This window comes from Pteronotus mesoamericanus, unplaced genomic scaffold, assembly GCF_021234165.1.
Source record: "Pteronotus mesoamericanus isolate MK-2021 breed Mesoamerican mustached bat unplaced genomic scaffold, CSHL_Meso_final contig_130, whole genome shotgun sequence".
Classification (NCBI taxonomy): domain Eukaryota; kingdom Metazoa; phylum Chordata; class Mammalia; order Chiroptera; family Mormoopidae; genus Pteronotus; species Pteronotus mesoamericanus.
Window position 1 is genome coordinate 18,873,864 of NW_026555060.1, and position 23,612 is coordinate 18,897,475.

General features: G+C 35.3%; 1 protein-coding gene across 2 annotated transcripts in view; it reads right to left on the bottom strand.

The window, feature by feature from the left end:
• Positions 1–23,612, bottom strand: part of PLXDC2 (plexin domain containing 2) — a 404,494-nt gene that overhangs the window by 89,218 nt on the left and 291,664 nt on the right. For both annotated transcript variants that reach the window (XM_054592949.1, XM_054592940.1), the window contains 3 exons: positions 16,296–16,395; positions 5,414–5,509; positions 5,152–5,233 (listed from right to left, as the gene is read on the bottom strand). In XM_054592949.1, the coding sequence (XP_054448924.1) occupies positions 5,152–5,233; positions 5,414–5,509; positions 16,296–16,395 (278 nt within the window). The remainder of the gene's footprint in view (positions 1–5,151; positions 5,234–5,413; positions 5,510–16,295; positions 16,396–23,612) is intronic.

Genomic DNA, 23,612 nt, shown 5'->3' on the forward strand with positions numbered 1-23,612 from the left:
AAGATACACAGCAGTTGTTTAGGAACATCTCTCCCATCTCATATTTCTTCTAAAGTAAATATGGTACACTACTATTCTGTAAATAGAGGTATTTCCCATTAGCAGAGGTTTGCCAATTCTAATACTTACTCTGTCGATAAAGGAATCATAGAATGTATTTATTCCCAAAATTTTACCAGTACCATCTTATGACTTTGATTGGAGCTAAGTGAATACAAAGTGGAAATTCTTTAAAAATAAAGTGCTAAGAATCTAACTCCCCAGTGTTCAATGCGCCTAATTATAAATGTTGATCTTTAATGTCAGGCATCAGCTTGGTTCTCTCAAAGCCATTTGGTTGGCGCTGACAAAGCCCATGCGTAGTAACAGCCAAAGTGAGTGATTAGAATTCTCAGGAAAATGGAAATTTCTGGTCTCAATTATCTGTATAATTCAGTCCAACTGTACATGCTGGATTCCTTTATTAGCCCAGGCACTGTGTTGGGTGCTGTGGAAGACACTAAAGTAAGACTGCATTTCTACCCTTTAAATAATTTATATCATCTTATTTCTCCTTGTTGATGCCTCCTTTGGTCTTCAAGTCCACATGGCAAAGATTCATATCATATGAAAAAGTACTTGCTGAAAAGTACTACTCATTCTCATGCCTGTTCCTACTCACTACAGTTTCCCCAGAGACAAATGCGGCCATCACTCTCCTGTGTACCTTTTCAGAGGTAGGCCCTGTCCATACAAATACACCTGCATGTAATGGAAAGTCAGCACCGTCCCTATTATGCCGTCCCATCAGCTGTTCTTGGATCTCTTATTTTCAACTTACACCCTCTTCATAGCTGATCTCATTCAGTCCCATGGATTTCAATACTAGCAATTTGATAATGACTCTCCAATCTGAATCTCTAGGTATAAACTGGTGCAGAAATTTGGGCTTCTCTAGCCTCACCTACTCAAAATATCCACTTGAGCTCTGATAGGCATATTCAGCTGAACTTGTCCCTACCCAAACTCTATTTCTCCCTGCCCTCGTCTCTATTTTTTGTGCCACCTTACCTAGGCTCAAGAAAAAGTGTTAGCATCTACCAAATTGTTCAAATGAAGATCTAGGAAGTAGACACAATTCTTACCTTCTTTTCTCCCTTAACTTCTAATCCATTAGTAAACAACTTCTTTCCTTCCAAAATATGCCTCATATTTATTCATCTCCTCTGGTGCCCCATAAGCATCATCCTTGTTTAAGCTGCTATCATCCCTGCTGTAGACTACTGCACATATTCTTCATTCTTCCTTTTCATCCTTAAATCCCTCAAAAAAAAAAAAAAAACCCTAGACAAAAACGTAAGAGTGCACATGGAACAGTGGAAAATTGTTAACAGTCGGAAATTATAATCCACTCCACCATTCTTTTGACTTTGTTTCTGTAAGCGCTGGCTCTAATAGGTAGCTTATAGAAAAACAGCACGGTTGCTTATGAATCCTAGGAACTAACTTCAAAAGACACAGACCTTCAGGCATCCCAGCCTCAGTGGATACCAGTATGATGTGAAGTCCTTCAAAAGTGGAGCCAGCATGATGTGGAGCCAGGATAACTAAACCAGGATGATGCACCCCAGACCACCACTTGCCTTATCGGAATGGACTGTGCTCGTCTGCATGTAGAGAACTTTTCAACGCCCCTCTTTGATCTCTTTGTTCTGTTCCCCTTCCTTCTTTATAAAAATCTTTGCCTTCACTGAGATGTGGACATGGGCTTGGGGACTGGAGTCCCCACCTTCCCAGAGAGATGGGCTTGAGATGCGAGTCCCCCATCTTCCAGGTTGCCAGTGCCTGAAAATAAACTGCTTTCCTTTATATCAGCACCTGCCTCTGGAGTCCTGGGTTATGTAGTAGCAGGCAGCTAGACTTGAGTGCCATCTCTCTCTCTCTCTGAATCTACAATCTAGGATTGTAACTTGAACACAGAGACACTATAATTTTTTTTGTTAGTCTGTAGAATGAGTGAAGATATAAGGTATAATGAAAGGGGTTGATTCATGTACTTTGAATTTGCAGTAAAGAAATAAAAACACTCTTAACCTATATGTAATGGGCCATCTATTCTTGGTGAACAGTTGTTTTCATGGATCTCTATATATCCCTATACCCCAAATTCCTTTAGACGTTGGGTAAGCCATTACAAACATTCTACCCTAGTTTTTGCTCCCTAAAAAATGAGAATTAAAGGAAATAAACCAATTAAATTTATCTTTTTTAAAGCAAGCCCACCTTGATAGTTTCGATAATCACTACTAACAGATTATCATTCAGGGGTAAATGAAAACAAAGGAGAAGGTAAGAAGGATAAAAGGAAAATTTGTGAGGCGTCTTTTGTGCTACTAAGAATGAGACTTCTCTTGTTTTATTGAATTTGTTAATAAAAGCTCTAAGGTCTGGGGAAATGCTTCCAGGTAACAAAAGCAAAGTCTTGAAGCTCACGGGTCTAAGGAGAAATTAATAAAATGCAGTGGGGAAATTAGATCGAACAAAAGTGCAATGAGCCATAGTTAAACCAATTAATTAGGAAGATTTTGATATGTATATAACTGGGTTGCTGAAGAATTAGAAATAAATCCAAGATTTTAAACCAGGATTTGGTATTCAACAAAATATCAAATGGTAATAGGAAGAAGGCTCATTGTTTTTTTAGTGGTGTTCTTTGATGAATTCCTTCCTCATGCATATGTATCACCACCTTTCTTTTTTCTATTAATCTAAAAAAAAAACTATGACTTCAAAAACATACCATAATCTTATGCTTTGCTTGATTTTCTGCATTCCTATTTATGTCTATAAAAACTTTATCATTTTATTGCAACATCAGTTACAAAAAATATTTATTTTTCAGCAGCATGTCTACTATTTTTTAGGCGGTGATGAAGATTGACTTGCACCTGAAGCCTGGCAGGCGTGAGGAAAGACAGGTGAGGTGTCAAGGCCTCAGGCAGGAAACACACAGGTTAAGCTTCAGTTCCAAAGGTAACACTTAAGAGCAATGAGACCCTGCACAAATAACTTAGCTTTAGTTTCCTCCACTGTAAAAATGTTCTACAAGGTGAATATATTTGAAAATTCCTTGGCAAAATGTCTGGTAATGAAACCTCTCAATATAATGAAAATATTAACAGTATGAAACAGTTTCCAATTTGGGGATGTCTTTTGATTGCCAAAACTGCTTGTTTAAAACTTTAAACATATGCTTCCACCAATAAGATTTTAAAAACCATAATGAAATGGTTGGTAGGTTTCTAGACTAATGTCCCAAACCTTTATTACCCAAACATAATTTTAGTTGAGAATTGTTTTAATAGTATCCTGGCCAGATGGCAACCTTGCCCTGGTTTTCCCGGTTTGGTTTCAGCATTGCAGGTTCCGCGTCCTGGGAAACCCATTGGTCCCAGACAAATCTAATCATGATTTCTTTATCTGGAACCTCATCATCATTCACTCATTCATTCATCTATTTTTCTGCAGCACCAGGTACATTTGTAGATGCTGTAGATAAAAGGGCAAATCACACTTAATACACCCAGAGCCCGCAAAGGAGACAGACAAATGAGCTAAATGTTAATGGTGAAGGATGCAGCAGAAGCACAGGGGCCGGACACCTCGCACAAGTTTATGGTTTTGGGAGAATTCTCAGAGGAGCTGATCACTAAATTGGAACTTGATACAGATATATACACTAAACCAGGGCCTTCTACTTTATTCTTTTGGGCATTCTGCATGTCTGAGCTCAGCATTACTTAACTATACATATTAAAATGCAACCTCTTTAGACTGACTTTGGTATTTTTCTAACAGATTTTGAATAATTTCTAACATGCGTGTAATTTTTGTGAAATGTCAGCAAAATGTAAATATAAATAACCACACACCCTTGACTTTATAGCAGTTCTTCCCACTCTGGAGATACAGCTAGTTAAAATCTACTTGTAACAATGCTAATTGCCTGCTTGCTTTTCATTCTTTGAAATTCATTGCCCAAAGGAAATTATTAGAACAACATGGGAAATTGAAAACAAAACATAACTTATAATAAATAATACTGTTCTATACAGAATAGTGGTTGCCCCCAAGTTAGCAAGTTAAACATGTTTCCTAAAGCTTGTTATCAAGGAATTGACATTCTATTCTTTGTACTTCAGTAACTTTTAAAATATTCCTAAACATGCCTCTATCATTACAGCAAATGCTGCAACAAGGTGATAAGACACAGGCTGCGTACAGCAGAAAGCTCTCATCCCACATGCACTGACTGCAGCTTGAAGATTCGATTCTCCACTGGGAGAAAGAAGCAGATGTACCACAGACTCTGAAGGTGAGAGGTGGACTTATTCTCAGACTGTAAGCTCACTGGGGGCAGGCACCATATCTCCATATATTATTTATTGCTGTTTTCCCAGTGCTTGGGACTTAATTGATGCACAAATGGTTGAGTAAATACCAAAACACATTTACAGGTCTGCACTCTGTATTTCTAACAAGTGATCATTCAGACTTCTTTAAGCAATAGGAACTGAAAAATCCTCTTTAGCACTCATGAAAATCAGTAGCCCTCTTTGCCAAGTGAAGTAGCTTCAGTTTCAAAAGTAGTTACAACACAGACCAAAGCCACACGTTCCATTGTAAGGGCCAGTTAGTGTCACTCTATTCCTCAGCCTCAGACTACATGTCTCATCTTGGCCAGTAACCTTTGAGATATTTATAAGATTTTCAAGAACTGTTCATATGATTAAGAATATATTATCCTTGCTATTGTAAAGATGTCTCATGCCATACTTTCTGTAGAATATGGACCAAAAGCATCAATTTAAAGACTCATCAGTTGCAATCATCATCTATCTTAAGCCTCATAGAAGTTATAAACGTTTGTCAGATAATGATCTTATTGACTATGAGGATCCCTTGGTAATTTGAAGACACCAGACAAAGAAAAATATTAAAAAACAAAATTCCTAATTGTGAGCATCTTCTTTTTCATTTTGGTCGTGGCTTTTTTTTTACACATATACCCTTATTAATGTATACATAACACGCCTGACACATATAAAATTCAATGGAAGAATAGAAGCAACAAGTCTTTTTAAAATTCAGGTTTTTTGTATTTTTGTTTACCTTTGAAGTTTACTACACCAACTGCAGTTGAAGCCAATCTGAGAGGATACACAGGGGCCACAGCCATTAAACTGGAGACACGCTAGGAAACAGGGGAGAATAGAGTCAGCAAGACTAATTGGGAACATGGAGAAAACCCCCCAATGACTGCTCATTTTAAACAACCCTCCCATCCCCACATGCCTGCACGTGCTAAGCACCATCCGATAATCAAATTTGCAAATAGTTTTTTCCACCTAGGTGTGTTCACATTTTAACTTACTAGGTAATGGGGTCATCTCCACAGCTGAAATGTTGGTAATTTTTGACATTTGTAACTCTACTCGGTGGTATTCATAAATTGTTCTTCTTCGAATATCTGTAAAAATAAAATGGAAGAAAAATCAACTCTCCACATTTCTTTACTTATAAAACAAGTGTTTTAATAATGCATGTAAAATTAAACAATTTCACCTGGTGCACTTTTAAAATCAACATTTAAGATAGCAGTTCTTCTGATGAGGTTGATGATTAAACAAACAAACAAACAAACAAACACAACCCCCTGAAAGTCATGTGCCCATGTACCCAGCAGTCTTTTTATCAGCGAAGTTGAAAATGATGCTTCGAGTCTCGGCTACCTCACTTTGCTGGCAGGGCTCCAACCACTGCCACCCAGAGTTTATGTAAGACACTTTCTTGATAGATTTTTTTTGACATATGAAGTCAAGGAGGTAAGATGCACCATTTGTCTGAAGCTAAAGCAAAAGGAAATCCTTTGGGAACTGGTAGCAATTAAAAAATTTTCACAGTCTAAGTTAGGTTGATTTTTGCCAAAATAAGAGCTGGTTGCTTTGAAGATTTAGAATAAATTTCTTTAATAAAATCAAAATAGAACTTAAATCATTACAAAATGAGTATATTATTAAATATATAGTATCATATCTAAGAAAGGTTAATAATTAGCAGCTGTATTGCATGCAGTGATTTATAACTGATCCGCATATCCAACAGTGTCCCTGAAGAACAGGCAAGATGGAGATTTGACAAACTCTAATAATTAAAAACCAGGTAAATATAAGCAAACATTTTGTAACAAAACAAGACTGTTGATAAAATATATTTAAAATTGCCTTTTAGTAAAGAACCTGAGCCTTATACCAGTGAGCCTGCCTGAGCAGGGTAAATTAAAATGGAAAGCTAATGTTACCAGCCTTTTATTTAGCTTTTGGAATGCTTGTAATGACAGAAATGCACTTCCCGAATACTGTCATACCTGTCAGGAATTATTTGGGAAGCTATACATTATTTAAAAAATATTACCATATCCAACCTTAGGAAGTAATATGTCATAGTGGTTAATAGTATATGCTGTTAAACAGTGTGTCTGGTTCAAATCCCAGTGTTTCTACTTGGTAATTGTGTGACCTGGGGCTCCACAAGCCTTTCTGTGCCCCAGTTTCTCCATCTATAAAATAGTGATAATAGTACCTGTATCACTGAGTTGTTTTGAGAATTAAAATGAGATAATAAATACTTCTTAAAACAGTCCTTTCATATTGCAAGCGCTCAATAAATGTCAGCTACAATTTTTGCCTGTCTTCTATATGGCAACCATAGAGCATATTGGTGACATGTTGTATGTAATGGTCTAAATTCTATAGATCTAAACTCTCTGAAATCACACTAAAGCCCTGAAATCAGGCTTCCAGGAATTTGTCACCCATCTTACCTTAGAAAAAGTTCAATTTTGATTAAAATTAAAAGACTCAACAATGACCTTCTTTAGGACATAAAGCAAAAATAGTACGGTGACTCAGAAAACATTGAGCTGGCTTTCCGTAAATGTCTTTAGGATGTGTAGATACATACACACCTAGGAGGGAAGTCAAACACCAACTTACAACCTACACACATCTCTGCTTTTCTCCACTCATATCCGTCCCTGCCCCGACCCCCCTCTCCCGCCCCTGTCTCTTGATTATTCACCGTGAAATTCTACTCCCGAAGAGAAAGGAAGAGGGCGTGGCCCAAAATGAACTCTTACAGGCTAGGAGTGATTCTAGAGCCACTCACGGAATACATCTTCAGGTTTGTTAGATTGTAAAATACTGCCTAGAACGCTAATCTAATTACTTTTTTTGGGTGTCAGTAAAAGATGCATATATACTTTCCAAAGTGTAAAATTTATGAAACATTAGAGAAAATGCTGACTTCATGGTATTTAGTAAGGTTGCAAGAGGCACAAGAATCATGACTTCTCTCTCTCTCTTTTTTTTTTTTTTAACTTTTAAGGCATATAAAATGATTATTCAGTGTCCGCCGTTTTCTAAATAGGACGCGTTCCTATATATACTGCTTTACCAAATATCGTGCTAAATAATTTAAGTCTGAGAAATAAATAAATGACATGGCTTTGCCACTGAGACGGAGGTTTTGAGTCTTCATGCTAAATCTCACAGAGTATCTATGATATTGGTAAATACTTAAAATGCTAGTTTTCTTTTCTTTTCGTATTTTACTTTAAAAAGCTCAAACTACTAACAGAATGACTGTGAAGCCTCTGGGAGTTAATTATTGGTTATGCATATGGGGTAAAGGGAAAAAGCGACTTTTTTTGCTATGCTACTTCTATCACTTGCTCAGATACCTCCAACTATGGGGAGGAGATTAACAAAACCAAAATTAATGAGAATAATTTTTATTTGATGACCTGCCAATTAATGACAGCTTCCAAATGGTCATTTCTGTTGCATTTTAGAGATACCCCTGTCAATGACAAGTAATTAGTAACCTATTTACTGGCAGCTCTTGCCAATAGTAGATGCTTTCATTTGATTCCAGAAATGTATTTAGCCAATGTGTCTTGTTTAGAAAGTCAGAAAAAATGAAGTTGTACCAAACATTTAGTCATACTAGTGGTGATACAACCTCAACTGTCTTCTTACAACTTTACAAAGCCAAGATCAACAGTAATGTCCATTAGGAGCTTTTCAAATTGAAAAAAGAAAATAAATCTCTGGGCAGACTAAAAGGGAATAAAGTTCAGTAAGCAAAATCTTCAGATGATGTGACTCAAAGTGTAACTACTGAAATGCATTTTTTAGAAATTCTGAGCAAAATCTGCAGGAGAAACAGAGTGATCATATGGAAACACCAGGAATCCTCTCCAATCAATATTCACTCTATCCAAACTCAGTTTATTGAGTACCCTTTGCCATGATTAGCCATGATCTAGTTTATTAGCCTGACTTTGAAGCTAACATTCACACAGAAAATGTATGAGTAATTTCCTAAATTGGCCAATTTTTATATTAATATAAATATTTTAATAGTTTGTATTGCCATGTAAATGATTTGCAAACATTTCCTTATTTATGTGTTGCCAATGCTTTAAAGACTGGCCTAAGTGATTATTTATTTATTTTTCTTTCCTGTTCCAATAGAGCCTATTACATAGTACCACTTACTGAACATTCTTTAATGTAAATGGCATATATTGCACAATTTACAATTTCATCCCCAGCATAAAGACTCAGGAATAAAAGCAAAAACCATACTCGAGAAAAGAAGTGCACCATTACAGCAGTTACAAGCTTTCTATACAAAATTGCAATGCATTAACAGAATTAGCTAATTGTAGCTGCTAAATAAAGCATCTACAAACAGAAGTTGCTTTTGCCTCCAACTTTAAAAAAATTTTTTTTCCATAGTTCTAATTCTATTAAATAGCAATGCAATTCAACATTGGATACGAGAGCATAAAATTTAGATGACTATGAAGTCCTAATCTGAACCTCTCAGATTTTTCTCTCATCATTCGCACGCTGCTTGCAGAGTTTCAGGACACTGTTAAAACCCATTGGCCAGATTTCATAAATTATTTGAGCATGCATTTAAAAAATCAGAAATTTTAAAAAGAATTCTCATTTTTGTCCTCCTTCCACATATATTTACTAATGACTTACACAAGATGCATTTCTTGAACTCCCGCAGTAATCACTTGGCTCAAGAAGACTCAGGACAGGTATCTCAGAGAAGGCATTGCCACAGTGGGTTTGTGTGAGCCGTGGCCTGCATGCAGCCTGGCTAACATCATGGCTCCCATTGGCTCAAGGGCTCTGCCTCTGAGCATGGAGCTTCCACCAGGGGAACACATCTCTGTACTCTTGAGACTCATGGGAAGGTTTTGTAATGTACATTTGCAATGTCATTAGTTTCTTTATTCGAGGAGAAAAGATGATTGAGACTTTCTTAAAATTGGGTGAAATGCAATGAATGTGTTTATTTCAAAATCAAGTTTTTAAAAAGTTTTTTGTGTTAAATCACTCAGAAGCTTGTCATGAGTATGAGGAAATAATTCTATATTTTTAAGAAGCTAAGTTTCCTATAGCAAAATGCAACTGGAAAAATTAACACATGGACATGTTTATAAATGTAGGCAACCAGTATTAGTTAAAAATGGAAATTTTTGTTGTACATAAGTATAAGTTAAAACGGAAATAATCATATGTAATAGAAAAAAGTAAGAAATTAATTTGAAGGCAAATATGAAAAAGAAAAGTAGAAACTATAATAGCTGGGGTCACAATTTAAAACAAAAATGGCAGATACAACTTGATAGAAAAATTCAGTCAAGATTATTTTTGAGAACTGTTTTGGCTACTCTTCTATGCCTTCCATAGTAAGGCTACCAAAGAGTGTAGTTTTGCAAAGATGAGTTTTTGATTCTCTATTTTGAATAAAAGAATATTAAACTGGGTTTCTCTTCTTTAGACCAATAAATCCTAGCCTCTTAAGTACCCAATAAAGATTTATTAAATAAATTAATGTTGAAATGTACTGTTTTGAATAATTATTAAAGTCCTTTCTATGACTTTCAGGATTTTATATTAAAATAAAATAATTCAAATATTGTTAAATAAATTGAGGGACATATCTCTAATCTGGTTTTACTTTAACTGAGATTGGTATAGAATAAAAAGCCAATGAATGAATCAATAGAAATAACAGGAAACAATTTAACCACAAAATCCTGGAGGAATTTTTTTTTGTTCATAGAAACTCTAAAAAAAAAAAAAAAAATCAAATGCATTAAAATGAACTAGTCAGCGATTTCCAATATCCAGAAAATTTTCAAACTTATTTTAAAAATATCAAGTCAGGGTCAAATAGAATATATTAGAAATGTATCTATTAAAACAATAAAATATCATTTTGTATAATGCTTTCTATCTTAGAAGTGTTTCATAAGAGAATAGTTGATGGGCAAAATGCCATATCTATTTTCTTTTCCTTTTCTTGAGCTTTGAGTAAGCTGGCATGAATGCTTGAGAATAAAACACTTAAAGAAGCTGGGCCATAATGAAAAGCAATTTTGTCTCCTGTAAAAAATAATTTGAAATGTTTTCCATTTTGAGAAGAGAGATTGTCAGGTGACCCAATTCACTGAATGGTTTGTGAGATCAATCTATATCCATTAAGGACGAAAAGGCCCAATAACTTCTAAAATAATAAGTGAAGCTCAGTTCCTCTGGAAGAGCATTAATTGGGTTATGTAAAATATTATGAAAGAATATAATCTTTAAGTTTTTCCAAGATTTTTTTATTTCTTCTTTATTATGTCAACATTTTAAAAATCATAGTTGCTAAGAAATTATAATGGATGTGTCCTACCACCAAATCAAAACTACAAATTGTTTTCTATGGATAAAATCAGTTGAAATGGCATGCTTCTATTTTAAAATGTATTACTTAATCATGTCTAAAATTCTAAGGCCTTCTAAAAGGCAAAGAAGTCAAAAGTATGTTTATGTAAATATTATATGTGAAATTTAATATTTTATTTAAATATGTGTATATGATATTGTTCATGATTTTGTTAAACATGATATGTTTATTGATACCCTGTTCAAAATAATTAGTCACATCTATCTCTTTAAATTATCATTAATTAATTAAATCCAAATAAAAATTCAACTCCCTGTTTCACTAGCCACATTTCAAGAACATAGTAGCCACACAGAGTGAGACCATACTGGACAGTTCAGATTTAGACAATTTCATCAGTGCAGAAAGTTCTATTGAATGGTACTGGTCTATGGTATAATTTGAGAATTAAAGCTGATGGCATTTTTGCATAGTAAAAAGCAAATCTCTGTTTTTGTTTGTGGAATTTTTTTTCCAGTCTGTAAACAGAATTTCAGTCAAGTTCTTTGAAAAACTGCTGCTTGGTTTGTAACCTTATGTAGAGACCACATATGGCAAATTATATACAATGTTTCTCAAAAAGTTCACTGAATCCCTAAATATCTTAAAATATATTTGTTTTCCAAATTAGTTGTCAGTTAAAATGCTAATGTTTATTATTGAGCTGTGAATAATAATAATCAAGAAAGCAAATGCATATTGTAGTATGAACATCAAAAAAAATTTAAAAATAGTAGATGCTGATGAGAAAGGGATTGACATTTAAGAAAGATCCGGAAAATGTACTGCTGGTTTGAGGTATAAAGTGGAGTCAGCTAAGGGATTCAGGAAGGGGTTTCAGGACTTGCAGAACCATTCTGAGTCAGGTCAGATGCTTTCCATATTGGTTTCTAGTACGAGACTTCTGCCTGTGTGTGCTATAGTAACTTTCACATCACTAAAATGGCATAGCCTTAGGTTTCCAAAGAACAGAACCACAAAGGCATGAGTTCTGGGTTTCCTGCTGAAAATGTTATGCTTATTAAGCTCAGAGGGTGGAGAAAAGGTGTAGCCTGATGGTGAATGTCAGCTCCTGAGAGAGTAAGATTGAAATTCAGAATGTTAAATTGGAGGAGAGGGAAACAAACAAGTATGAATGGTACTAGCGAGACCTGCACATCTACCCAGAAGGCCTCTGCACTCTGCACACTGTGTGAAAGGATTCGAAGTGACATGAGCTGTGGCTGAGGAAGAATTACTTGATAGAGCTATTTAACAAGAAATTATGGAAACAATACATGGCCTATGAATACACGACAATGTTAAAACTTTCTGATAATCGAAAGACTATTAGAGAAACAATGAAATACCATGTTCTGCTCATCAAATTTACAAAGTCCAAAAAATTAAAGTAGCCTGATAGAATTTGGGGAAATGGGATATAATATAATGCCGGTGGGGGAGTAAATTAGTACAACTTCTATAGAAAGCAATTTCAAAGTACATTAAAAAAAACAAACACTGACATTCAATGGCTACATACTCATTTTTAAAGAATCAGATATGCGTAAAAATTTAAAAACAAGGATATGCAGCACTGTTTTACTGATAATTAATATGAAAAGCAACCGACAAACCAAACCAAAGTTTAGTCAGGTTACATAAATTATGAAACAGAAAAGTTTGTTGCAGCTATTGTCAACATTTTAGACATGAACTTAGCAATGTAAGAAAATGTTTTATATATACTGGGAAATACAGGTAGTAAAGATATTTATAGCATGATGCTGATTCTCTTAATGTGGATGTATACTATAAACAAAAGATTACATGTAGATACATGGAAACATTGATTGTTACCTTTTTTCAATAATAGATTTATAAACAATTTAAATTTTCTTCTTTGTGTTTTCTGTTATCTTACAAATTCCTCTGAATTAACATGAACTATGATTAAAATCACAACTATGTTTTTAAATTTGTATTTCTGTAATGAATAACCACAGCATTGCACACAGACCTGTTCTTCATGTTTGTACCTATGGAGATTGAATCAGCTGATCTCGGTGGTTCTTTCTGTCTCTAAAGTTTATGAAAAACAAAGGTAATGCAGAGATGCATACACTCAGATGGAGAACAAGATGTTAAAAAACAAACGATGTCATAGTCAGAAAGAATGAGTTTCGGAGAGAGTAAGCCAAGGTGTTTTTTAGTGGAAATTCCCTGTGGACCTACTCAAGGAGCCCTTGGCCTGGGTGTGGTCATCTTAGCATCACTGTATTGTTAAAGTAATAATGTTTATGATGATGAATAAGTAATAGGTAAAAGTACCAATACAGTGCTTATTTTGTGCCAGGTACTGCATGCTATATACACATTTCATTTTGTATCTAAAGAAAGTTATAGAAATTAAATAAAACGCCTAAGGTCTCATGACTAGTATCACACTACAATGGTCCTTATGCATTCTGGACTCTTTTAATTAAAATTCATCTTTTATGTTACTTTAAATATAAGGCTAAATTTCACTATAGCCTTTTCTCATTTTTCTGAAGGGGTGAAGGAATTTCCCTTGTAACCTCAGAACTTACTAATTACTAACCATGCCTGAATTCCCTTTGATATTTTAAACTATGAGGTCACCTGATCATTTTGGAAAGATAAAACCTACTTTAGTAAATTATGCTTGAAAGTTACATTGAAATCGTTTACTATTTGGGAGCTTTTAATAACTGAAAAACAAGTTTTTGTTGTTGATGTGATGATGAAGACGTGGGGAGAAATCTTTGTAAAAAGAAATTAAATTTGCCTTATAGCTTTTTGAATGCTTTACCAAATCTTTACCAAATCTGATTAAATGGTATAGCAACTATGGTCCCACTGGAAAAAAATTATTCTCAAGACTGCAGCTCGTGTTCCTATGTGGCCATGGCTAGATTAAGACTAGGATATAGGTTCTATATCCCGTGTAACCAAAATAAGTAAAAGAACAGAAAATTTATCTTATGAGAACTGGGTTCTATGTAATGCACCACGGAGTACAGAAGAAATGAAACTGCCTATTACTTAGGATAACGATCAGTTTTCCCTAAATCCACTCAGAAGAAGAAAAAGAGGTAACAGAGATGAAGGATTTAAATTTCCTATGAGGATGACTTCTAACAATGAGGCTGTTAAATAAGGGAACAGAATTTTGAAAAGGACTTAAATATTTATCTAAATTCTAATTGCACATGTAAGTAACATACAGATCTCTAGGCACCATCTTATTTTCTCAGGAGAAATAGTGCTTTCATAAATTGATTTATGCTAATCGTGGGTCAGCCTAATCTCTGGTGTAAATAAGTACGATATGTTTTTTTTTTTTTAGCTGAGACTACAATGCAACCATATCTCTCCTCTTATACAGAAGCTCATGTAACAGACACTGTTACACTTTATAAATGTGGGAACAGATTTCTAAGGAGATTAACATTTTTTCTGTTCCCCAAAAGATTTTTAAGTAGAACACATCTATTCTTGTGTGTGTGTGCGCACGCGCTGAAATATGGTCCCATCTAACAGCAGGTATGAGTGGATTAGAAACTCAGAACTTTCATTCATTTTTGACTAATTTTCTCCGTGAAGTCAACAAAAATGGGAATGTTGCTCCAGCATCAACTTGCCTGAGAGAAACTTTTCTTTGAACTCAAAGTTTGAGTAATTGTTTTTTAGATGAATGCTGAATCCCAAGCTTTAAACATAATCTGTTGTCAAAATTCATGAATGTTGCCTATTTATTCAATAAAATTAATATTTGGAAAGGATATTATTTTCCTCCAAAACATAATGGTTACCCTATTATAATATAACAGGGATGCAAAATTGCAGTTGGGAACAATTTAATAATTTATTTAAGTACAGTTTTATCATGTCTAAGTTCTCACAGAAACTTGAATATTAAAGTTGTAAATATTAAACTGTTAAAATTGTTAAAACATTTTCTTTTGTACTTTGGACTATCTTTTTCTCTAAACACTAACATATCAGAACATCAGTCTGGACTAAGATGCCTTCTGAGGAAGCTGCAAATAAAATCCTTTCTGGGATGAAAAGATACCACAGATAAACTAAAACTGGTGTTTCCTTTCACTCGTGCAGTAATTGACTCAAGTCATGCTTGATTTAAAGCCACTGAAAGAAAGAATGTGAGAACAATCCTCTCCCAACAGGAGTCAATGTCATCCTTCCCAGGACTCAGCTCACATAAGAGTTCTGTCAGAATGTCTTTAAGTTGCCTACATGTACTTGTACATCTTTGCTTTGTTCGCAGCACCATGTTGTTTCTGGAAAACCTTTCTTGATTTGACAGTTCCCTTGAATATCACCTCCCACAAGTTCTGAGCTAACATGGAGAAACATTCTTCCCCAGCAGAACTGCCACGTGTGATGTTCTTCTAAACCGTGGCTGTAAAATAAACCCTATGTTGCCAGCCAGTCCACTGCTCTGAAAAATCTAATTTCAACTCCACCTACTTTCTATATTTGAGAGATGGCATGATTAAAGAGATTCAGCTCAAGTCAAGATCAAACAGCATATATGCATTCGATAATTTAAGTCTAGAACTATCATAAAATAAAAGAACATTGAACAATAAAGAAAGAAATGACCTAATCTTGAGACATATTTTATTATCACCTCTTGTCTTAGATGAGCACGTCTGGGACACAAATGAACAAACACTTCCAGTACGAACACACCCAAGCATCCCTCAGGACTGTTCTTGAAATAGAGGAGGTTTACCAAACAGAAGCTTTCAAACAATGGCTATTTACATGATCAGGCTACTATAAATAGCACTTATGTTTTGAATTTCTAATATCATGAACAGCTGCCCAAAGTAGCACATATATTTTTATTCTATAAAATGTAAATTAGACTAGATATGCAAAAAAAGAAATTAAAAAAAAAGAAAATATATATTTTCTCTGGTAGGTATAATTTCACCAAAATTTTTATTTATCTCAATTTGTACTCTTCCTTTCACCTTTCTTCAGACTACCTAGCAGTCTCATATAAACAGGTTAAACATAAAAGGGTGCAAAGCTGCTCATTTGTTGATAAATGTATTTAAACTAAACAAACAAAAAAATCATATACCTATTAGTGAAATAATGTCTCTCTTTGATCTTCTTCTTAATACAAGAAATATATCTGCACAACCAAGCTAAACATCCCAAAGAATCCAAAATGCACATTCTTGCCTTGGCTATTTAATTTCATTTTACCTAAATTACCGGTATTAGTTCAAGAGTGAGAGAGAGAGAGCACCAACCTCACTAAAAGTTACAAACCAAACAATATAATTAACAAGCAGCACTTTTCTGAACTATTATCTATTCTATTGTTCAAAGAGTTAACAACAGCCCAGATCAGTCTCCTTTACATTTACTCCCTCAGCAGACCCCGACTTTACCATTACCCCTTGTCTACATACTTGGAATTTGTTGGATCCTGTGGACAACGACAAATGCATCAGACAGCCCCACTTTCACTGGGTGATTGGTTGAACTTATCTGTGTGACCAAGACAGGAATCTAAAAAAGAAAAAGCAGATTACTATGCGTTAGATTTTAATTTCATCTTGTTTAATAAATAAAATCAGGCAATGGAGATGAAGAACTAGAGAGAGAGTGCAGTAAACATGAGGGAAGAAAGACATACAATAACTAAAATTACATCCCTTTAATTCTAACTGATGGGCTAAAGTGACAAGGGAGTTTCCGGTCCTACAGGTGGTTTCTTGATGATGAAAGCAACAGATTCTCAGAGAATCTAACTGATGCTGGGGAGTGAAAACACCACACACACACACACACACACACACACACACACACACACACGTGCACCATAAATGCATGTAGTGCTGGCTATCACTTCAGGAATAGAAATTCTTCTTGCACTGTTTTCCTAAAGGACTTAAATATATAATTATTTTCATAGTTTTAAAAAAACTCTTGTTTACAGTGGCCTTATAGATATAAAAACTAGAGAAAGACAAGTAAGTACATTGCTAAAGATATATTTAACACTATTATTGCTCATTACAATGTAGTGATATTTGGCAATTGTTAATAGATGTGAAACTTCACTATTTTGGTTGAAACTTATATGGAAAACAAATTATTATGGGTCATTTCAAAGTCACACTTCTATAATTTGAACCTCAATGGAACCCCAAATCTGAATATGGCAGATATTCTTAATATGTACAATTTTTAAAAAATTAGGACACATTGAGAATATAGTAAACATAATACAGCAGTTACAAATGAGACAGATTAAAAGAGTCTGCATAATAATGATTACTAACTTTATTATCATTTTTATAGAAATAAAAATGGAATGAAACCATTTTCAATAAATAAAAGAACAAGAAACAAAAAGGAAAGAATAGATGCACCAAAAAAATCTTTAAGCAGGATAAACAGTGTGTAGGCCATCTGTTGGTAATTCATTACAAAAAATATTAGATCAGACATTGTTGTATAAATCTTAACAAATGGTATAGCAATAAGATGGAAAAAAATAAACTGGAGAGAAGATATAATAAGGCCTGTACTGTCTATTTTTGCTCACGACATCATGAAATTGAAAAGGGCTATTTTGTTGAAATTGACCAATTAAGAGGAAATTTAAATGTTTCTGAATTTTCTGAAATGATCTCGGAACGCATAAATGGAAGATGACATTTCCCCTTTATGTACTAAATCAGTTCTCTCTCAAACAACATTACATGTCAATTCTACATCAGTGTGCCCAGTTCTTAACCATCATTAAGGATTATTCTGATACTTGGACAAAAAAACAAAACAAAACAAACCTCAACTTCTGTTCCTAAAAGTTCATTTACTAAATGAAACTCTGATATACTTACTCAATATCAGTATATGAATCCCTTTTCTGAATGGGGATTATACTTAGTTACCCAGTGTCATATTCCATGAGAAGGAGTAATTTACATTTAAGAGAGACTTGCAGTTAAAAATGAAAAGACAAAAAGAAGGAGAAAGCATAGAAAAAAATCCCAATTTGGGTTATATTTTGAATTTCCTAATAAGAAAAAGTTATAATTCTTTTTAAGTTGATTAATATACGCCTGCCTAGAAGTAATTATAAAAGCTTTGCTTCTGGCACTTGTCACTTGCTTTTGTTCTCCAGCATCTATGACTGCAGTATCTCTCTGCCAGGTGTGAAGTATTTTACCAGAGAATTCTGTGATAATTACTGTATCTTTTTCTTTCCTTTTAATTTTCAAATCATTTTTTAATACTTTTTAAATTTAATTTCTTGGTTAAAAAAATTTTACAGGTTCCAGGTGTATAGTTCTATAATACATTATCCATATACGCTATTGTGTGTTCACAACCCCAAGTCTTTTATTTCTTCTAACTCAAAGTAGAACTTGAGTTTTTATTGCTATTGATGGAAAAATCCTATTATGTTATTATGAATATAATATTTTTCCTACCAGAGTTTGTATTCCAGGTCACATGTCCTGTGTTTCCTGTACACCTCCTAGTATAGCAGTTTTTCCTTCTCTTTAGATATTCCACTATACCTTTTCTCTCTTCCTTGTCTTTTTTCGCCTTACCTAGCCATCTTTCATTTGATTTTGCTTTCTCCACCCCTTTCCTTCCTTTCACTGCCTTCCTTTGTATTTTGTCTTGAAGTCAAACCCTCTCTTCTGCACATTTCCACCTCCTTTCTTGGTCCCCTGCCACTGCCATGAGAATGTACCCTGCTGGTCTGCTGAAGCTATGTGAGAGACGTGAAGAAATACTCTCCTTTCAGCAGAGACCATCCTTGACCAGCAAGCCTTTAGACCACCCACCAGCTAACAGCTGACACATGAGTGAGCCCAGGTGATATCAGCAGAGTCCACTTCAGATTAGTGGAACCCCTGAATTGATTCACAGGTATCTTGTGAGAAGTAAGAAGTGTAGTTGTTTTAAACCACTACATTTTGGGGCAATTTGTTATGCAGCCTTAACTAAATTGCTTTTGGTATCTTTTAGGAATTAAAAGGCTATCACTGGAGAAGTAGTAAATAAAAGTGTCAAAGGATATGGGAGGGGGTGGGGGCAGGAATAGGCAACATGTATGCCCTGAAAGCTATGGCAATGACTTTCGATTTTATCCCAAGTCATATGGGGAAGCCTTTAGAGGGTTTGAAAGGAGGAAGGACATACCTTTACATCTGAAAAAGATCACACTGTGTGCTCAAGACTGTAGGGCCAAGGGGTAACAGAGAAGTTAGTTAGGAGGGTCTCAGTTGTCCAGGTAAGAGTTGAGTTGCTTGGACTGCACTGGAGTGTAAGGGTAGGAGGTGACAATAGAGCAGGAAGGTGAATTCTGGATGAATTGTGACAGTACTACCATCAAGACATGCCACACATTTGATAAAAGTGAGAGTACGAGTAGAGTTGACAATGCCACCAAGACTTTTGGTCTTCCTAGCAGAAAAAATAGAGCTATGCTTGTCATCAGGGCTGCCGGTAGCACACCCTCACTTCATTCACGTCGCAGGCGAGGTGGATGCTGTGCCCTGGGTGTGCTGAGGGAAACCTGCGCAGCTCTGAAGGGGGGAACTGAAGTGTTCTGAGTCCAGGAGGATAAGGGACGGGAAGGGATGATAACTTCATAGCGAGATCACTGGCTTCAGATGCTTTTCTTTAACATTTTATAGAGTTCATGAATAAGAGCCTAGGCTTTCTAAAACTGTGGTATTTTATCCTGATTAAATATTAAAATAAAAATATATAAGAAGCTTTTGATTCCCCACATTTTCCTAGGTGATACCCAAGCCTTTTACAAAATGATTACATATCAGGTTTTGAAAAAACTGCTTTTGTCAACTGAATTAAATAACTACTAACATTGTAAAAGATTAATGAGGAAGAGATAAACAACTCCAGGCTTTCTCAAAGATTTCTTTCAGAAACATGTCTGCCTGTCTCCAACTGATACTGTCATTATCATTTCTACTCTGCCTTTTTGGACTGTAATCTTTTTATTTCCAAATATCAAAGGTGTGGGGTTGTTCTTAGAAAGGACCACTCATTTGCTCACTGCAGCCAAGTGAGTGAGTTGTACAAGTGCTCAGTGAGCAAGTCACACCAGTCCACACGTTTCCATGTCGGTCTGTAATTAGAGGTCATTAAGATGAACGAGGAGTACTGTTAAACCATATTTAAAATGGGCTGCTTTTTGATTAATAACAAAAAGCATTTGTGTGTGTATGTGTATAAATAACCTATCTGATATTGCACACAACTAGCACAAGAACAGGTTTGTCATATTGTCACAGTCACCTATTCTTTAGAGGACTCTGCATTTACAAGGATTTAAAGTCCACGAGCCAGAGATGCCACAGCCATGGGTGATGTCCATGTACAAAAACTCTAAAAATGTTGCTTAAAGAAGCACATTTTGCTCCTTTCTACAAATTTATATTCCTCTGGGAAATGTCTTTCTTAAGTTAGTTCCTGGGGATGTTAGGAAACCAATTTGAAATTACACAAATGCTTTACTACGTAAGCTTTTTTCTTTTTAATATAGCCTCATTATTTTCATGTACCCCTAATAGTTGCCTTTTACAATTAAAGTAAAGCGAATTTTTTGCTTGGATTCTGTATGATTTTTATTGAATCATAAATTTCTGAGAATGAGTTTCACAACACGTTCAGCCACAGGATAGATATAGAAAAGAAGCATTAATGTCAGTTAAAATGTTTGTATTTTGTTTTACACAAGCATTTATAAATCCTTTTTTAGGCATTTTAATTTTTATGCCACTTTACAAGACATAGATATGATTATTATTTAAGTAAGCATAACTTTTTCTGTAAATAATATAGTGAAGCAAATTAAGAATAGATGCAGCAAAGAGTTGCAATAACTAGACAACATTAAGGCAGGAAAAGTTAGGAGTAAGCAAAGGCATGGCACAGCACACCTGCCTTTGGAGGAAGGTTCAGAGTAAAGAGTTGCTCCCTTTTCTACACTGTGGTATTGTTCACCAGGACACAAGTGCCCGATGCAATGTGTAAAATGTGAACTTGTATGTCTGTCTCTAAAACAGGGAGGTAACAGCATGCCGCTTTGGTCAGAGGCAACTGGATTTTATTTTCCTGTCTGTTCTGCCCTGCAAGCTTCGCCAAAACATTTATTTTTTTTTCCCATTAGAGATGCAGCTAGCTATCTAATAAGCAGCACAACATCTCAGCAAGGGCTTGATTGTATAGTATGTGTGCCAAAGTATGAATCATATGTCTATCAGAAAGAAACTGGAAAGAATTATGCTAAACTCATTTTTGCTCACTCACTTTTTTTTTTCACTCACGCATCAGCACTATGGTGTCTGGTTATATATATATAGTACCCCAAAGCTTACTATTTTACCCAACCTCACCTGCATTCAACCCCTAACTTCCTACCTCACCTTCCTTAAAATGTCTGATCTGGCTTTTGCATAACTTAGTAGGGTATCCAACTTTAAAAAGACTTTTATTATTATTGAAACAACACAGAAAGCCCAGGGTGTGTTTAGTTGTCTAAAAACTACATTTGCATAGAAAGGCTTCCAGTTAAATCTGACAGATAAAAAATCGATTTGCTTTACTGTATGTCATTAACATTTCACACAATTTTTCAAATCCCTCTTTAGTTTACAGTTACTGAACTCTTTCATAGGCCAGGTGTTGAGTAATGTACTTGATATCATGAAAGCCAAGGAGAGCCCCATGCTGAAGGTACATTCTTAACATCCCTCCTGCCTCGTGTGATTGTGTCCACAATCACACCATACGGAAAATCTGGAAGGAGGCAAATAACAGTATAAAGTTGATGAGTAAAGACAGCCCCTACATTAAAAAAGGAGTTTCAAACTTAATCTCTCTAGAAGCTGGTGCTGGCCTGGGGTAAGAAAGAAGCTGGCGAGGGAGAAATTGGAGGGGGCACACCCTGAGCAGCAAGTGATCCAAGGCTTCTGATTTCTCAAGACAAAATGCAAATCTATATTTTTATTTGAAACCCTCAAATATTTAAATTTTGGCAACATATCCACTTTGTAAACACACACACACACACACACACACACACACACACACACACACACACACACACACACACACCCGCCCCCCCACCCCGAGGGTGACCTCTGGTTTAAAGGCTGCCCACCATGGATTTGCCAAACTAGAGTTGGGGCTTTATATAAAGACGAGAGTGAGGCAGGTGCCCGCACCTTCAGAAGCCAATGCAACTCAGCTCAACAGAGTCAAAATTCTGGTAGGGGCTTTCCCCAAAACGATAGCTAGACCAGGGAGCTTGTCTAAACATGGCTTGGGAATCAAATGTGAAGGGAAAAGAAAGGGGATCAGGAATCTCTGCACCCTGGGTTTGGGGAAACAGGAATGTAGAGGTCTTTATCTCAGGAATGACAGAGCCCGTGGGTCAGGAAACATCAGGGTAGGGAGAATGCACATGGTGTGATCTGGGTAGGAGCATCTTGTGAGAGAGACCTCTCGATGACACTTCAGGGATAAAACAGAGGGAGGCTTGGTGCAGAAAATGCACCCAGAAAGATCAAATAACATCGCTTAAGGACAAAACTCATGGAAGGTCCAACATTACAACAAGTTTTCTATTTCTAGAATTATTTCTTCTAGGTTATTGATTCCTCTACCTTGCTACTTTATGTATGTATGTATGTATATATATTCACAGCATTTGTTATTGAAATATTATAAAGATAAAAGTGATTGCAGATTTGCTCATAACATTCAGTGTTCCTTCGCCAAAATCCTAGTGTTCCAACCACACTGGTGAAAGAAGGAGTGGAGGCACAGATCCTTTTACATAATTATCTCTCGAGGTTATAGTTCTGTATTATTCAACCAATGATTTGAGATTCTGTTTAATGTTATACCTTTGTTGTTACACAGCTGTTAATTAAGTTAACTTCAAAGGTAAGTTTACATAGGATGAGGCCAAAGCACAAAGGGAAAGTGGTGGGGGGGAGGCAGAGATAAATGTATTTGAAAAAATAAATTAAAATAAAATTTAAAAAAAAAGAAATTGAGAAAGAAGGGGGTTATCTAAATGGGGCTTGTTTAGACATTTTATTATATTTAAATATCATATTATGATAATGAAAAATAAAATACAAAATGATAGGGAAGGTGTTTTCAACTTGTACAAAAATTATAAATATTTTCTTTCCAAAAAAAAAAATTCCTCTCAAACTATTAACTCTTCATTATAACGCACTTTTTAACTTCAGGGTATCCACTTGGTTCTTTTGCACAAATTTAGTTACTTCATGAAATTAATGACTTTATCGTCTATTTCATTAACTATATTAATAATAGTTACTTTAAAGTTTGTGGCTGATAACTCTAATATCTAGATTTCTTATGGGTCTGTTTCTATTATCTGTTGTTTTTTTTCCTGTAGGTTTTCATTCATGGTTATGTCTCTCTGCCTGCTCAGTAATTTTTTATCAAATGCTGGGCATTGTTTTCAAGATACTGAAGAGATACCGTGAGGTTGTAGATGATATATTTTCCCTCCACAGAGGGTTTACTATTTTTTTTTTTCTTTTTGGCGGTTTGGATGGAGCAGATTAATACTAAGCTCGTTCTAAGTTCGGCATCAGTGACTGTAAAGACGGGTATGTTTCTGATTAGCCCTTACTCCTAGAGCCTAGTCCTTCAGGAATCTCCATGCCTGGGCACTTACTATGGGCCTTCTT